The following is a 17016-nucleotide window of genomic DNA, read 5'->3' as shown; positions in this document are numbered from 1 at the left end:
GGTTGGTCTCGAACTCCTGACCTCAGGTGATCCGCCCTCCTCAGTCTCCCAAAGTTCTGGGATTACAGGCATGAGCCACCATGCCTGGTCCCCTCCCTGATTTTTTAAAAGTTCTGTGATTCTCTCAAAATTTAAATTTACACTGCTGACTGGAATTATATTTAAAGACATTTTATGCTATATTTATAAAGTAAACAAAGATTCAGCTATTCTTCTACAGCCATAGTTAGCTTGTCTATCCTCTCCCCACTCTCTGTTCTCCCCACTCCCTCCCCTCACCCCTCTCCTCTCTCTTCCGGCCTGCTAAGGACAGAATTTACTTTACGCCACATACAGTGCCGACCACTGAGCTGCAAAGATAAATAACACATAGTTCTTGCCCTCAAGGATCTCACAGTCTGAGAGGCTTGCAATGAAAATCAATGTTTACAGTCATAAAACTAGGCTGGATTGTTGCCAAAGCCAGTGCCCGCTGAATAATCATGAAATGTTATTTTACTGTGTTTTGTTTTATTTCTTTGTAATTGAGACATTTTCATGTTCAGTTTCTTGTAAACTCTCATACCATAATGGAAGCTTGCTCTAAATCTTAATATTCTCTGTAATGTTATCATCAGGGTTGACCCATTTCAATTAACAGAGGTCAATTCAGCCAAAGTTACCTAAGTTTGTTTAATAAACATATATTTGAGCACCTGCTTTGCACAGAGAACCTTGGATGTCAGATGTAGATGGAAGAACAGGATACCTGACCTGGTCTCTCCCCTCAAAGGAGTTTAGGGTGGGCCACATGGCCAGGAGAATGGGGGAGATGAGGCAGCATGGAAGAGGAAGCTGTCCAGATGTTCAAGGTAGACTGAAAGGGGACCAGCCAGCCTCAAAATTCTTCCTAGAAAAACTGTGTTATTGCTTAAGGAAGGAACCACTTGACTATCTTGTCCAGACCTAAGCTGGTGCCATGGAATCCTCCGGGAGTCTTGAGTCACACCTGTTTCCTGAACTAATATAGTAGGACCTGAGCTGGAATTCCTCCTGCTTCAATAAGAATCAGACACACGTGTATGTAGCACTATCCAAGGTACTAAATATAGCCTGCCACAGAAGTCCTTGATTTGAGATTTTTATATAAAGACCAAATCACATACACTTATAATTAAAGAACTCTAATCACACCTGTTCACACAAATATATAAATGATAAATGGAAAAAGCAGTTAAAGTTGCATGAACATGGGCCTCATTTGCACCTCTGCTACTACTACTAATAACAACATCTAATGAGCACTAGCTGTATGTTAGCCACTGCGTAAGCTCATTACATGCAGTCTCTCAATCTTCTCAACAACCCAGTGAAGCAGCTACTTTTTTGCCCCTTTCTACAGCTTTGGAAACTGGAGCTCAGAGAGATTAATCAGCTGGCCCAAGGTTTTCCTGGAAAGGACAAAGTCACTGCTATTAACAATATTGCTTCTCCCTTTATTATCCCTCATTCCTCTACATAAGGCAGAGTTCTTCATCTTATTATAACAATGACTGTGGATAGTAATAAGTGATGTGCTTTAATATCGTGAGCATCTTTAAATTCTAAATTTGGTGTATGTCTCATTAGAGGCCCAAATTAAATCAATATTCTTTTTTAATGGCAGCCTTATGAAAGAAGTTCTTACTTTAGCTAACAAATGTATATTCTTCTCACTGTAACTACGAATCAGGTCCCCTTATGCGTTGCTGACCCATGCTTGCTAACACTGGTGTTGCTTTTCCATCCTAATAATTAGGAGGATGCCAAGGAGGCAGTTGTTGGTTAATGGTGCACATGGCATTCACACTGTGTGCCCTAGGGTCTATTTAGTTCAGGAAGGTTACTCCTAATGGAGGAGGCGTTTTTACGGGTTGATCTCCTGTTTGGATACATTCAAACAGAACACCGCCAGGAGATGATAAATCTTTCTAATTTCTTAGTTGACTTGTCACCGGACCAGATTAGAAAGTTATTAATTTCTTAAGCACAGTGTCATTCCTTTTGCTGCCTAAATACCCTCCAAACAAATGCAGGATCTGACCATATAGATGGTTCTTAAGAAAAGCTCTAGAATATGTTGGATTTAAATGTGTTAACTCATTTACAAGCTTATCTTCAGGATTCTTACCCTGACCTATGTGGGAAACTGTACAGTTATTAGAGGAGAGGGCACTCTGAGGTTCTGACAGCACTTCTCTGCGCAGCAAAGGTGAGAGATTTAGTCTGATCACATGATAAAAGGAGCCTCAGTTTACTGACTTAAAAAACCAAGGAGTCAAAATCAAATTGGAATCTAATTTAGAAATCTAATCTTTGGTCATCCAACATGCTCTCAACAGCATTTCTTCCCAATACACAGGAGGACTTGCCTACATGGCTGATTGATGGAATAACTTCTTATATCGAGCTCTCCTTTGTGCCAGGTGCATTGAGGACTACAAGCTTGGTGTGGATGGCCGCTCTTGCCAACTCATCACGGAGACCTGCCCAGAGGGAAGTGACTGTGGGGAAAGCAGGGAGCTTCCCATGAACCAGACCCTCTTTGGGGAGATGTTCTTTGGTTACAACAACCATTCCAAGGAAGTGGCTGCCGGACAGGTGCTGAAAGGAACATTCAGGTAAACCTCATATACATAGAACTGACTATTCAAGGCTGTTGGTGGACTTTCTCTAAAGAGCTTTGCACTAGCATAAAGCTTTATATCTTGGAGCAAGGTAAATATGATATGCCTAAAGGGATAGACTATGTTCTTGTCCTTGGTGTTCTCCAAGTCTACATTCCTTCTTTCAGAATCCAAGAACCATGCTTAGTTTGGGTTAACAATAGAGTGTTAAATGAGATTTTACTTTGCCCAGGCAGGAACTGGAAGATTTGCTTGAAAGCCTGCACAAAAATGCTCAAGCTCCATTTCCCTATGAATGGAAGTATCAGTGTGTGAGTCAGTCTAGAACAGCAGTCCTCAGAGTGTCATCCAAGGATACCTAAGGGCCTCCGGAACCCTCTCAGGGTATCTCCAAGGTCCTGCCTTTTCTAACTACAGAAAAGCTGGATTTTCTTCCTATACGTCAACCCAAACAAGATATTACAGTAAATTGAATTCAGATGTGAGAATCTAGCTGTTTTCAATTGTCAGATACTTTTTAAATTCGTAAAAAAAATTAAAATATCACTTATCTCATGTTTTATAAAATATGTTAATATTGAATGAATTCATTTTTGTTGTTTTTAAGTGAATAATAAATTTTTTAAATTTCTATTCTAATTTCTAATATTATAAATATAGATAGACATAATTGGGCCTTATTATATAAATATAAAGCTACTTGGGGCCTTCAATTATTTTTAAGAGTATAAAGGAATACTGAGAATAAAATGTTTCAAACCACTGATTTAGAATATTTCTGGGTGATTCTCTGGTCAATGCCTGTCCCTATTCTGCCTCGAACTATTTGAATACATCTTCTTAGAACCCATGGGAAAATACTTTCGAGGAGATGATGAGGAAGAGGATGTCAGTATTATGACATGGACAGTATTATGATATGGACCAGCAGTTGACAGCAATCTGGGCCTAGACTCTTATGAGCAAACTGATAGTAAATTTTCAAGACAGTTTTTGGAATCAGTTGCTTTTTCTGTTGTAGACGAGAGGCATTACTAACATTTCCCCTTTTAGCCTAGGAATTGGTTTGCCAAAGGCAAGAAGTAAGGTGTCGTCACTAATCTAGTGGTGGCTGTAGTCTTCACTGTAGTCTGGAAATGAGACTGTGTCTAGATCTTGTCGAGAGGGGGTCAGGAAGCAGGGACTGAGTTGGAAAAGAGGGAAGCATATTCTTTACCCTTTTGATAGACCTTTTCAGCTGGGTTATTTCTCATTTCCGCCAGCCCTCACACCACCCACCATACCCATTATGTCTTACTCCTGACATGTACTTACAGTGGGGTTCAGGGTAAGGGCAACTTCTTGGTTCAGAAAGAATTTTACATTGTGAGGCAGTTCATGGTGGCTCATGCCTGTAATCTCAACACTGTGGGAGGCCGAAGTGGTGGGCGGCGCTTGAGCTCAGGAGTTTGAGACCAGTCCAGGCAACAATGGTGAAACTCCATCTCTATGAAAAATACAAAAAGTTAGCCAGGTGTGTTGGCACATGCCTGTAGTCTCAGTTACCTGGGAGGCTGAAGCGAGAGGATCACCTGAGTCCAGGAGGTCAAGGCGATAGTGAGCTATGATTGCACCACTGCAGTCCAACCTGGGTGACAGAGTGAGACTCTGTCTCACAAAAACAATAATTTTACATTGTGGGTTGAAATATAAAATGCCCAGTAAGGCGTCGGGTTCACCTGAACACTCAGAAATGAATGTCTACCCTGTTTCTAGGCAAAACAACTTTGCTCGTGGTTTAGACCAGCAACTGCCAGATGGTCTTGTGGTAGCCACCGTCCCCCTGGAAAATCAATGCCTAGAGGAGATCTCCGAGCCCACCCCTGACCCTGACTTCCTGACTGGTGAGTGTGCCTTCTCAACCTCATTCAACTGGAAAAAAACAGGCAGCTCCTTGCAGTTTCATGAAATCAAGATTTAACCTCACTTATGTTGGTTTCTAAACCACTCATTTCCTTGATACACAATAAAAGCTCAGCCATAAAACTGAACGCTAGTAGGATCATTTTTCAGTAAAATTGTTGATATTATCATATAATCACCTGCAAAGTGGTCCTAATAGTATATTTTCTTGTTAGTTTCACAGAGATGCATTGAAAACAAATAAGATAATAGTTGCTTAGAGTTCTTGGTGGGATTAGAGGAAGTGACCAGGTCACAGAGGCAGAGAGAGAAGCTAGATTGCTGCTCTCACGTAAATATCCATAATTGCTACTGTTGAGTTTCCTGGCAAGTACTTATGGAGCATCATGAGGAAATAGAAAATGACTGTTTTGTTGTTACATGACTCTGAGTTTGCATCTCTGCTACTTTCTGTGTGGCATTAGACAATATAGTTTCACTTGGCCTCAGAGTCTCCCATCATAAGATGGGGATAATAATGCCTGCCCCTCAGTATTGTTTTGAGCCCAGCAGCATTCTTCCTTCGGGCTCATTATGGAACAAACACACAGATTAATTAGAAGAGGGAGGAATCTCTGGGTATGGTTGCCTGTGCCTCTGAAGACCCCCAGCTGGCACCTCCTGGGCCAAAGAAGAGACTTGAAGGTGTCCCATGGACTAATGAGAAGCGGCTGACTGAGATTTGGCAACACTTGCTAGAAGACTAGACATGAGCTCAACTCCGCTGATTGCTTTGTTTGTTTCTCTTTGTGTGTTACTCTTTTCCCTATTCATTCTGTCTCTCTTATTCTATACCTTTGTAGACCCAGAAAATCTGAGACAGGTCTCAGTTAATTTAGAAAGTTTATTTTGCCAAGGTTGAGGACATGCACCTGGGACACAGCCTGTCGTCAGGAAGTCCTGGTGACGTGTGCCCAAGGTGGTTGGGGCACAGCTTGGTTTTATACATTTTAGGGAGACATGAGACACCAATCAATATATATACAAAGTATATTGGTTTTGTCTGGAAAGGCGGGACAATTCGAAGCAAAGGCAGGACCACTCTAAGAGGTGAGGGGTTTCCAGGTCACAGATAGGTGAGAAACAAACTGTTGCATTCTTCTGAGTATCTGATGAGCCTTCCCAAGGGATGCAATCAGATATGCGATTATCTCAGTGAGCAGAGGGATAAGTTTGAATAGAATGTGAGGTAGGTTTATCCTAAGCAGTTCCCAGCTTGACTTTTCCCTTTAGCTTAGTGATTTTGGGGGCCCGAGATATTTTCCTTTCACACCTTCCTCTCCTTTTTTCTTCCTTTTCTAAAGAATGGGTTCAGCTAAGGGTAGGTCTCTTCCAGATATCAAGTTATGTTAAAAACGTGAGTTTAGACCTAAATGGGATGAGATGTAGGTCTGTCTGATGTAATATAGCATAGTGATTTACAGCCTCGGCTCTGGAGCCTGGCAGCAAGGCTCGGTTCCTCACTGGCTGTGTGATCCAGACAAAATGCTTAACTCCTCTGTGCCTCAATTTCTTTTACCTGTCAAAATGGGCATTTTAACACTATCTTCCTTATAGGATTGGTGGGAGGAATCAATAAATGCATATTTGTAAAGTTTTTAGAATAGTTCCTGACCCATAGTGAGATCTATGTATGAATACATAAATATTTAAAGGTAGAAAGAAAATAGTATGAAAACTATGACATAATAGTTAACCTCTAGAAAATAAAAAGCAAGAGAAAAAACAATTAAATATATTCTGGACCAGCAATTAATCTCTTCAAAATCAGTTGCCCTATGAAATATTACATGCACGCAAGCACATGCACACATACACACACCTGAAAAAGTAAATTGCAGCTTCTGGACATATCCCTAAAGCCTGCATCTCTGGCATTAGGGAATCTAGTTTTCTTGTTGCCACACAGTTTGCACAGACACTTTCCACATGTGTGTGTAAAATGCCTTGAAGAGGTGTGAGGGGGCACACACAAATAGCCTGGGATCCACAACGCTAATAAGATAGGTGGCTCTCTTTAAAGATCTGCAGGCCATCTTCCTCACACATAACTTATGGTGGAGGGAGGAGATTTTACTTCAGTTATGAGATAGCCAGAGAAGTGCTGGACGTTTCCTGAAGCTTTTGGGGAGGAGAGGGTGGATAGAACTGAGAAACATCAGAAAAACCTGTGGTTGACTCTTCATCTGTGGGAACAAAGAAAGATTCAAACCAGACCCTCTTTCACAACAGAAACTTCTTTCTCCACATGGCCTTGGACCTCTCCTAACTTGGCCCATTGGAGGGAAAATGAATAGAAGGATGCCCAGATGGGACACCTTTATTTTGATATGACATCTGAGGCAGTCAAGTTTAGGCTTAAGATCACTTTTGCTCTAAAATCCTCTAAACTAAATTTATGGGAATCTTGATTTGGATACTTTTCTACCTTGCCTTTGTTTTTAACCTATTTTTGTTAAGAAGTGGTACCAGTTAAGCCAAGACCACGTATTTCCTTTGATGTAAGCGGGGATTGGGTTTGTTTTAAAGCCCAGAATAACTGGAAGAATCTATTAAAGAGGTACTTAACCAAATCTTCCCCATGTTAACTCTAGTTCCGGCAACATTTTAATTTTACCTTTCTAGACTTATACAGGGAACCTTATATCATTTCGTTCTATCTACTATTATCGGTCACAATTCCCATAAACTTAGCTTAGAGGATTTTAGGGCTAAAGTGATCTTTTTTTTTTTTTTTTTTTGAGATGGAGTTTCGCTCTTGTTACCCAGGCTGAAGTGCAATGGCACGATCTCGGCTCACCGCAACCTCCGCCTCCTGGGTTCAGGCAATTCTGCCTTAGCATCCTGAGTAGCTGGGATTATAGGCACGTGCCACCATGCCCAGCTAATTTTTTGTATTTTTAGTAGAGGTGGGGTTTCACCATGTTGACCAGGATGGTCTCGATCTCATGACCTCGTGATCCACCCGCCTCGGCCTCCCAAAGTGCTGGGATTACAGGCGTGAGCCACCGCGCCCGGCTAAAGTGATCTTAAGAATCTTCTATATCAGCATTTCCCAGCATGTTTTTTTTTTTATTTGTTGTTTTTCTTATGAAAAGTCAGAGCTCTATTCATAAACAGATTCTGTCTTCAAATATGTTTGGAAAGAGTATCTTCCTCCCAGCAAGAGACAACACCTCTACATTAGAGAAGTTTCCCAGAAGCCCTGCAGTAAAGACAGTAAAGATATCCTTTTCACTGTAAGCCAGCAATTCCCAAGTCTATTTAACTAGAGAATCATTTTCACACGTAACACCTATTTCTATCTTGTAGAATTATCAGTTTGAAGAATACACTGGAAATACTGATCTACATGTCTTATCTCGCTGATGGCTTCTCTCTTCATCAAAATAACAGGACTTTATGGTGTTATAAGTTGTATGGAAATAAACAAAGACCAAGCAAATAAGAACAGGCAAAGGCTATTTATTTGGAGGCTTGTTAGAGCCAACATCACTTGTATTTTGGCAGAGACTCAAAGGCAGGCAAAGGAGTGGAAAAGCTTTAGAGAGAAAAAAGAAAAGAGTATGCCCATATTGGAGGCTGTTGGATGAGAAAATTGTAGGTGGCTTAACTAGAAGCGGGCATCCTGTGTGATTGGTTAGGGGTGCATATTGTACTTTCTCTGGTTGGACTTAAGTGGAACTGGGAAAAAGAATAGGGAAGTTGTCAGTTATTAATCAAGTCCGGATTGTTTGGTGTCAGTTGTTACAGTGGTTATTGTTGGGCTTCTTGGGCTGTTTTTTATGGATAGTGGTGTGACTTCCCATAAGTCTGACTTACAAATAGTAGACTGGCTTCCTAGGCTGGTTACTCTAGGTAATGGGTTGGTTTTCTGAGTTGGTTACTGCAGAATGTGAGTCAGAGTTCTATTTTTATATATGATCTGGCCATTGCCCATTTGTATATTCAGTCTTTCAGCTGAGAAAGAGAAGGGAGTCCAGAAAAGGTAGAGGAGGCTGCTGGCTGCATTCATAGGCCTGTTGGGTGCCACAGTCATTAAACCTATGTGAAGGTTTAGACCTCTGTGCTCGTTAGAATTTTTTAGAGTTCATCCAAAGGGGATGGACTCTTGGCTTTAGAACTTTGGGGCAATATACATGTCTCCCTGACATTTTAGATAAAATAACAAGTAAAAGCTAGCCAGCCAGCCAGCCTGCCTGTCTGCCTGCCTGCCTTCCTCCCTTCCTTCTTCCTCATTCTTTCTCTTTTTCTTGCTTTAAAGATTGCTCATAAAGTCTGTTCAGTCATTCTTTTTTCAAGCATAGGTAGGAAAAATTCATGTTTTTTCTTGAGAAAATGTAGTCAGAGATAATTGCTTAAAAAAATAGTCATCAGCAGAAACGTGTCCCAAAATAATAAATTTTTTTAAAAAAATTGAACCTGCCTGCCTGTCAAGGGCACCTTGAGAAAGTATGTCATATGACTCACCTAGATAATATATATTTTTAAATACCCCTTTCTTTTTAACTAATGGAATTATTATCTGTAAGTGAGCATGGAAAACACTTCTAAGCATTAATAGTTATATAACTGTTCCCTGACTACGGTGTAGCATAAATGCATCCAGGAGAAATGTTGACCAGCTAAGTAATAGAGTTCAGTTGTTTGGCCCATTCTGGGTGGATGTGGAACACTGTTATCCCTACCCCTCTTCCCCACCCAACATCTGTGCTTGTTCCTTTATTTTATCCTGCCTCTATTGTTCTGGGCTTAAAAGCCCAGGAAGTTATAACAAAAGCACCAATTAAGAAATGCCAAGCTTACACAGTTAGGTATGATGCGAGAGAGGTAAGGAGGATGATGGTGATAACATATGGAGACCATGTATGTGTATGGTACTTTCTCTTTTCTCAAAGAACTTTTATTGCCCATAATTTTATTTTGTTCTCACCACCTGCCTGTAAGGTAGATAGGATGAATACTATTATTTAGACTTTTCATATATGAAAACACAAATAAATGAGTGGCCTGGCCTAAGGTCATACAACTGGTAGGAATCAAAACTGAAAAGAAAGCAAGAGACCATCTCAGCTAAGACTCTTACTTTACAGATGAAACGACTGGGAACCAAAAGATCCCAGAGCCAGGTAGCCAGAGAGGATGGTTAGGTTGTGAGAACAAGAAGTTATGGGTATGAAAGTATCATTTGGAAACTACCTGTTCAGCAGCACAGCCAGCCTTAGAACTCAGGCTTTGTGTTTTCTGTTTCTTTTTCCCCTAGGAAACAATTCAGTTAAAGGTAGTTTTGCCTCATAATTTGAAAAATTTTTATTTAGTGGACTTATTATCTTTATATAATCGACCTTTAAATTAAAAGCAAAGTGAATGAGCTGACATAACTAGAGAATACTTGTTATATTAAATAGTTCTACATATCACATACATCTTATTCTCTAATAAAATGTACCTTTAAAGCATGTGACTGAAGTCTTAAACTTGGAAAGTTAGAATTCCATTTGTATACTTTTGAAGTTAACATAAAAGTTAAAAGCCAAAGCATGAAGTAGTATGACTGTCCATAGTCACAAAGATTAATGCCCTAAAAGAATATTCGAAAGAAAAAATACTAAAAACTTTCTCTTAGTTTCAGGTAGCTTACTTTTGATTCCCTAAGATAAAATTTAAGCAGTCGATTCACTAAGCACCTTTCCTGACCTTCTTCCTTTCACCTTACCAAAAATTATTCGAATATGATTCACACAGAAATGAAATGTTGGCAATTACTCACCTAATTTTATCAGGGTTGACAAGCAACTAATTCATCCTACCTACTCTTCATCCAGATTAAGCATTAAATTAGTTGATTTAGCCTGAAGGAAACATGGGTCAAAATGGCAGGATGATTCACTACATATGTATTACTGCTGTTATATTTGTAGACATGCACACATACCACACATTCTATACATAATACATTTACTATATATTGCCCTTATATTTGTATATATGTAAACACACACACATATGCACGTGTGTGTATATTCCTATAACTTACACATATAGCAAAGATGAAGCATAGAAATGAAGCTAAAATTTGTTTTCTATACTTAGCAAGGCGATTTTTTTTTCCTATGGCCTAATTATTTTGTTTCAGTAGGATTTGATAATTATAGTAATGGGTAGGATTCAAACAGGGTCACACTCTTTCTTCAAGGTACTTAAGGAAGAATAGCCTATTAGTAACATCTCCAAGAGGCTGTAAGGGTGTGTTTATTGAGAGTGACCTTGGACAACTAACTTAATGTCTCAGAGCCTCAATTTTTCCATTAATAAAAGGGAGACAACACACGACTATCACAACGTCTGGCACAGAGATGGCATTCAATATTTGGCTGTTCCTGCCTGTTAATGATTTTGTCACCCTGATACTGTTCCTTCTGGTAAAGAAGGAATAAGCAGTATCAGCCTGAGAGTAATTAAAACTTAAATACTGAACACAAATCAGTTAAATGAGACAGAAAAATCAATGTTATCAGGTATGTGAGCTGAGTCAATTACTGCAACCATTAAAGAGAGTAAAACTCGGGTGTATTACAGTAAGCCTAGAGTTTAATATAAATTTTCTATGGGGATATTATAGCAGAATGAGTAAGAACTGCTGCCTGACCTCAGATTCATCTGGAGTCCCATCCTGGCTTACCTGGTGTCTTAAGGACCTTATCTTTCCTCAAAGCACTTTTACGCCCATAATTTTATTTGTTCTCACAACCTGCCTGTAAAGTAGATAGGATGAATACAATTATCCCCACTTTTCAGATATCAAAATACAGACAAATGAGTTGCATGGCCCAAAATCAGACAGCTGGTAGGAATCAGAATTGAAAAGGAAGCAAAAGGTCATCTTAGTTAAACTTCTCACTTTACAGAAAAAATGGCTGGGCACCAAAAAATCTGTTTGCCAGGTAGCCAGAGAGAGGTTAGTCACATTGTGAGAACAAGAAGTTATTGGGTTCGAAAGTGACTATCATTCTGAAGCTACCTGCTGCAGTAACATAGCCAGCCTTAGAGCCTCAATTTTCTCATTTATAAAATTCAAATAATAACACCTGTCCCACAAGGATCAAATGGCTTAATATATGCAAAGTGCTTAGCAAAATGCCTGGCACGGAGTAAGGTTCAATAAATGATAGATGTTGTTACTATGGTTCCAGAAATCCTCTTCATCAAAGAACATTTAATCATTTTCTCACAATTACAATCCTTCAACTCACCTCATAGAAGTGGTCACATTTTTTGATTTGAGACTTGTGAATCAGTCTCAGAACTGAGCCTGCATCTCTTCTGTCCTTAGGGATGGTGAACTTCAGTGAAGTGTCTGGATACCCCGTGCTGCAGCACTGGAAAGTCCGGTCTGTGATGTACCACATCAAACTCAACCAAGTGGCCATCTCTCAGGGTGAGCACTGCTGCGGGCCATCCTGCCCACCTTTCCCAGAACTTAGAAGTCCTTTCCGAGGGGAGAAGCCTTTGGTCCTATTGTCGAAGATGCAGCCTAAAATGTAGCTACTGCATGAGATATGTGAACTATTTACTCAGATGTATCCAGAAGAGCAGGTGGCTAGAATCGGATTCGTTTCTAAGTAGAGATTACATTGCACATGTTATCTTGAACTATAGAAGAGAGGAAAAGGGCAAGACTGGAGTCAACAAAGGTATAATTTTTCCTGGGGTCATCCAGTGTGTGGAGAGGATACATAAAGCAGACTTTTTACAAACTGACAGAATTAAGTAATCCGAATGCAAAGAGCATAATTTAGGGATTCCATATAATGAACTAAAAAAAGAGAGCAAGAAAGATGGGGAAGGAAAACCAGAAAGCAGCTTAACATTCCTAAACAGCGAGTGAGTGAAATAAAAAGACTGAAAAATTGAGAGAAAGACAGACAGACAGAGGGGGGTGGGGAAATAGATATTATCTCTCTACATATAGCTAGTAAGTTAAGGAGTACTGAGCTGTAAACTTACTTAGGGTTTTAGGGTCAGCAATAGGGAGGTAGAGCCTTAGGGCCAATGGGAGACAGACAAATGGTAGAGGACAAATAGAGAAGTTATGAACTTAAGTGAGACAGAAACTCACAAAGGGTAAAGTTTTGTGCACAGAGAAATATAATGCATTAAAGATATACCACATTTTCATAGGACACAAGGGACTCAGAACTTTTTAACACAAAAGAGTTCTTGGCAAGAAGTGCCTGGGATGGGGACCTTACTGACGGAAACTCTTCTAGTGCAGCACATCTAGAAAGAACTAGGCTACTTTTCGTTCCAGGAAAACACAACATCAGAGACTTTACTCCATTTACATGGTCAGTGTGCACCCAGCACAGATGCTGTGCATATCAGAAGTTATCAATCAAGTATCACTGCTGCCACATGCCTTTCAAAGTCACACAATAGTGTCACAGTGACGTGGACCTCAGCACTTGAGGTCTCAAGCTGAGCTAGACTTGACTGCCTTGATAGGAGACAGGTAGGTAGAAAAGAAAACCATGGGCTGGGTGCGGTGGCTCACACTTGTAATCCCAGCACTGTGAGAGGCTGAGATGGGTGGATCATGAGGTCAGGAGTTTGAGACTAGCCTAGTCAACACAGCGAAACCCCATCCCTACTAAAAATACAAAAAAAAAAAAGTTAGCTGGATGCAGTGGTAGGCGCCTATAATCCAAGCTACTCGGGAGCCTGAGGCAGGAGAATCACTTGCTGAGATGACATCATTGCACTTCAGACTGGGGAACAGTGTGAGACTCCGTCAAGAAAGAAAGAAAGAGAGAAAGAGAGAGAGAGAGAGATGGCAGGGAGGGAGGAAGGAAGGAGGGAGGGAGGGAAGGAAGGAAGGCAGGAAGGAGGGAAGGAGGGAGGGAGGGAGGGAAGGAAGGTGGGAAGGAGGGAAGGAGGGAGGGAAGAAGGAAGGGAGGGAGGGAGGGAGGGAGGAAGGAAGGAAGGAGGGGAGAAGACCATGTACCATGTAAAGCTAGCCAGATCCAAAAGGTATTAAATTTAGAAAATCTACCATAGGCCATCTTTCAGAGAGGTATACAGTAATTCTCTTAAAGAGAGACAGCAAATCCAAGATGTGCCTGCAGAGTTGGGGGAGAGGAGGCCAACTATTATTTTTCTCTTCCATTTGTCATTTCCCAGCCCTTTTATTTTAGAATTTCTGCAATAAAATAGAAGCAGTGTATTAGTAACTTTTCTTACCTTTCTTCTGTCACTGTCTTCTCATTGCCCATGTCTACATCTGAAGGCAGTATTTTGCAATTGCCTTTTTTGATCACTACCCACAGTTAGAATACATTTTGTATCGTGACCTTGTGCATACACATACTCCCATATGCACACAACAGAAGTTTCATGAAGTGATACTTTATCTTCACGATGTGAAATGTTCTCAGCTGGTATTTGTGTTTCTATTTTAGACTATGATAATTGTTTCTGCGTTTTTCAAGTGCAATTATTTGAACTCACTAAATTGATTTAATGTCATGACCTGTGATTTGAAAAAAAAACATTGATTTAAGGTGGACAGCAGAGGTTTGGCAATGTTTTGCTTAACTTGGCACAAAGTTAATACAACTAACTGGCTTAAAAGATATTCACTTAGGAACTGAAATATCTGATTTAGCTAAATGGAAACATTCACTGGACACTTCTAGCCAGCTCTCCAACATCACTTTGAGCCACACAGGCACTTACATGTTTGGGGCTGAATTGCCTGGGAATCCATATACCCAAATTGTGAGTCCTCATTCTTACCCTTGGGTGATGCTTCTCCATAGCCCTCAGCAATGCTCTCCACTCGCTGGATGGGGCCACATCTCGTGCAGATTTTGTGGCTTTGTTGGACCAGTTCGGCAACCATTACATCCAGGAAGCTATCTACGGCTTTGAGGAGTCCTGTTCCATCTGGTACCCAAACAAGCAGGTCCAGCGGCGACTCTGGCTGGAGTATGAAGACATCAGTAAAGGTGAGTGGAATGCTCGTTGGCAAATTCCATACCTCATGCCAGCACCGGCTGCCCACATACCATCTATAAGACCAATTTGAAGGAGTCTGTAGGAACAAGACTCATTCAGATTGTCCCCCAATGATCTGTGCCCATCTTTAAAATTTCCAAGGTTTGGTTGCAAAAACCAAATCTCAAAATCAAAGTGTTTAGGGAATTTTAGATGCAGGATGGGGTCAAAATTGTAAGCTTACTATGTTAGTTATCACAGAGAGAGTTCCCTAAAGGTTCTGGCCAGCCACCATCCATTTTGCTACCCTAGGGCGGACAAAGTATTAGACTGCTTGTCTAGAGTAGGAGGGAAGAAGCAGTGAGAGTGATTCAGTCTCCAGGAGTCACACCCGACTCTGCCTAGAATCCCTTTATAGCAGCTACATACATAGTAAACCCCTTCTCACTTCGTCCTGCCCTCTGCGTAGGCTCATTTTTCCTACTGATTTGTGTTATGAGGGAATCTCTATTGGCCAAGTGTTTATATAGCTCTGAATAACAGCCTCACAAATAAATCCTTGTCTGCTGTCTTGACAGCAAGTTAGTATTCAGTTCAAGTCAGTATAAGAAATTGAAATTTGTTATACCTTCTTGATTCACCCTCTGGTATAGCAGGCGTGCTGGCCAGTATGTTTGTATCTGATCAACCAAGACTGCTTTAGAATTGCCATTCATGGAATTTCTCTTGAGTTTATCCACATGGCATTCTGATGAGGCCAAGTTGTGGATATGGGACTTGCTAAAGGGCAAGTGATGAAGTAGCTCAATAGAAACTCAAGAAATGGGTCATCTTAAGACTCAAGGACCAAGGAAGGGCTCCTCTGAGACAAGGGACCCCTGCTGTCAGCAGGGCTGCCACAGGGGCGAGTACGTCCCTGTGACTGAGGTGCTCTTGGTTCTCTGAGCTTCCTGTCTCACCTTGCTCAAGAGGTAGCAGAGCCTTGATATCCTCTCCTCTGGCTGGACACTTTCTCCCAGAAGAAACCAGAGATTTGAGACTGGGCTGCAGCGGCTGCAGCCATTCGTTCCCCTCAAACCTTGATTACTGTAAACTCAGAAACACAACCACAGGCTTCCGCTGTCTCTTCAAACTTCAGGTTCTTAACATTGTTCTGATTCCAATTTGCCAAGAGAGCAATGTAATATAAGCAAATGTAGATACTATCAGTTCCAGCTGGCAAAGCTTTCTTATGTTTTCATGCCAGAGCCTGGGGACTGAACCAGAGGGCTGAATCCTTTTCTAGTTCTGTTTGCTATTGGTTCAGGGATTGCCAGGGTCTCAGATTTCTGGGAGATAAGAGTCTGACCTTGCCAAGAGCTCCTGGTTCTAGACCTTGTCTCTCTCCCAAGTGCTGCAGTGTCCTTACAGTTAAAAACTGAATCCAGGAGGGAATTCTGTCCACGGCCTGGCATTATGCCCTACTCCTCTTGATCACAAGCCTCTCTTGCCACTCAGGAGCTAGTTTTGCTACAGTCTAAGTGCTGACTTTGGTTCTCTGAAATATGGTCTATATAAAGCTCCTTGCTTGTTACTAATCTTAAAAGACATTCAAACATTTTAGTAGGTCTGCATCAATCTCTATCTACCACCTTCATTCCTAAACCTTACCTCTAAGTTTTAGGGATTTTGTGTTTTGTTATTTAGTCTGGTTCTTTAAATATATTTCTCCTCCTTGGGCATCGATTTTCTTTTATTCTAAAATGTTGCATGAGGGAATGTAACTGATAAAGAATGATATGTAGGCTGAGGTAGGCAGATCACCAGGTCAGGAGATCAAGGCCATCCTGGCCAACATGGTGAAACCTGTCTCCACTAAAATACAAAAAAATTAGCTGGGCATGGTGCACAGGCTACTCAGCAGGCTGAGGCAGGGGAATCACTTGAACCCAGGAGGCAGAAATTGCAGTGAGCTGAGATCCCACCACTACACTCCAGCCTGGCGACAGAAGACTCCATCTAAAAAAAAAGAATGATATGTACGTAAGACAAAGAGAGATATTTCTCTCTTCCTCTCTGAGAGGGCTGATACAGAATGGAACTTTACCCTAGGAGTGACAAGTGTGCTGAGAGGGCTATACCTTCCGTGACATGCAAGGGACACTATTTTTGGATTTGAGTCCTTTGATTATATGTTATTACCTGCTCTGACTCGAAAACTCTTCTAGTGAAATGAGTTTCTCTGTATTTTATTTCTATAACTATGACCAGATACCTAAAATTACTTATGGATTGAATAGGAAAGGAAGTTTACCAGGGTGAAATGAAATGGAAAGAGCACAGGACTCAAGGATGGAAGTGTAGAGCCAGCCCGGTGATATCACCTTAGTCAATCACTTACCTGGACCTCATCTGTAATGTCCTCTCTGGTTCTCCAGCCCTGACAGTTTAGGAA

At 40.9% G+C, this 17016-nt stretch overlaps 1 protein-coding gene across 3 annotated transcripts in view; it reads left to right on the top strand.

Annotated features, from left to right (window-relative positions):
• Positions 1 to 17016, top strand: part of ASTN1 (astrotactin 1) — a 335413-nt gene that overhangs the window by 243034 nt on the left and 75363 nt on the right. For all 3 annotated transcript variants that reach the window (XR_002478082.2, XM_021668017.2, XM_021668016.2), the window contains exons 13-16: positions 2445 to 2639; positions 4401 to 4528; positions 11920 to 12024; positions 14405 to 14593. Coding sequence is in view for 2 of the 3 variants with exons in the window: in XM_021668017.2 (XP_021523692.1) it covers positions 2445 to 2639; positions 4401 to 4528; positions 11920 to 12024; positions 14405 to 14593 (617 nt within the window). In the remaining variant the exon portion in view is untranslated. The remainder of the gene's footprint in view (positions 1 to 2444; positions 2640 to 4400; positions 4529 to 11919; positions 12025 to 14404; positions 14594 to 17016) is intronic.

This window comes from Aotus nancymaae, unplaced genomic scaffold (genome assembly GCF_030222135.1).
Source record: "Aotus nancymaae isolate 86718 unplaced genomic scaffold, 86718_ANA_hifiasm-v0.15.2.pri h1tg000108l, whole genome shotgun sequence".
Lineage (NCBI taxonomy): Eukaryota > Metazoa > Chordata > Mammalia > Primates > Aotidae > Aotus > Aotus nancymaae.
The sequence above is the reverse complement of the archived record's forward strand: the minus strand, read 5'-3'. Positions and strand labels throughout refer to the sequence as shown.